Here is a 1,053-nt window from a genome sequence, read left to right as displayed (position 1 = left end):
CTCCTGCTGCTGCTGCTGCTGCTGCTGCTGTTGCTGCTGCCGATGTAGTTCGTGCCTGTGCTGTTGTTCTCTGTGTCGCTACCGCTGCTTCTTTTTCACTGCTACTGCTGCTGCTAGAGTCTGCGCTGTGTGTGCTGCTGCTGCTGCTGCTGCTGCCTTCGTTGCGTACCTGCTGCTGCTGTCCATAGGTAGGTTCTTGCTGCTGCTGCTCGCGCGTTTGCCGCTGCTGCATTAGTTGCTGCTGTATTTGTTTCTGCTGCTGCGCTTCTCAGAAGCAAAATGCGTTGGATAGGGCAGAGCAGCAGCAGCTGCAGCAGCAGCTGCAGCAGCAGCTGCAGCAGGAGAGGCGGCAGCACGAGAACGACATGCTGGAAGCAAAGTCTCTTGCTGCTGCTGAGAGGCAGCAGCTGGAGACCCGACTCAGAGAAGACTACAAATCAAGGCAAGCGAACTGCTGCTGCTGCTGCTGCTACTGCTGCTACTGCTGCTGCTGCAAGGAGGACAGCAGCAAAAGGAATAGAAGCACGGAAAGAAAAATGGAAGGAGACAAATAGATAAAGATGCAAATGCAAAAAACAAAAGAGACAAAAAGAGACAAAAGAAATAAAGTATAATAAAAAGAAAAAACAGAAAAAGAGATAAAGAAAAAAAGACATACACAGCTCAGCTGCTGCTCCTAGGGTTTAGGGTTTTCAAACTCAGATATGGGCATCTCAGTCATATTTGCTGCTGCTGCTGCTGCTGCATTTGCTGCTCCTGCTGCTGCGTTTGTTGCTACTGGGTTTGTCGCTGCTACTCTGCTACTGCTTTTGTTGTTGCGGCTGCTCCTCCTGCTGCTGCATTTGCTGCTGCTGCTGCCGCCGTATTCATTGCTGTTGTTACTGTTGCTGCTGCTGCTGCTCTTGCTGCTGCTGCTGCTGCTGCTGCTGCTGCTGACAGGACTGACCGGCTGCGGCGTGAGACCGAAACGGAGGCGCGGCGGCTGCGGCAGCAGCTGAGAGACACCGAAGAGAAATATGCACATGACTCGCACATGCTGAGGTGAGCAGCAGC

General features: G+C 52.8%; 1 protein-coding gene across 1 annotated transcript in view; it reads left to right on the top strand.

Moving 5' to 3' along the window:
* Nucleotides 1-939: 939 nt before the first annotated feature.
* The window catches only part of ETH_00037090 (uncharacterized protein), a gene marked incomplete at both ends in the record, with an annotated part of 1,708 nt that continues 1,594 nt past the window's right edge, over nucleotides 940-1,053 (top strand). Inside the window, one exon of the mRNA XM_013375005.1 lies at nucleotides 940-1,041. Within this exon, the coding sequence (XP_013230459.1) occupies nucleotides 940-1,041 (102 nt within the window). The remainder of the gene's footprint in view (nucleotides 1,042-1,053) is intronic.

The sequence above is a fragment of the Eimeria tenella genome, genomic scaffold (genome assembly GCF_000499545.2).
Source record: "Eimeria tenella Houghton genomic scaffold, Eth_scaff2463, whole genome shotgun sequence".
NCBI lineage: Eukaryota > Apicomplexa > Conoidasida > Eucoccidiorida > Eimeriidae > Eimeria > Eimeria tenella.
This window is presented reverse-complemented; position numbering and strand designations above follow the sequence as displayed.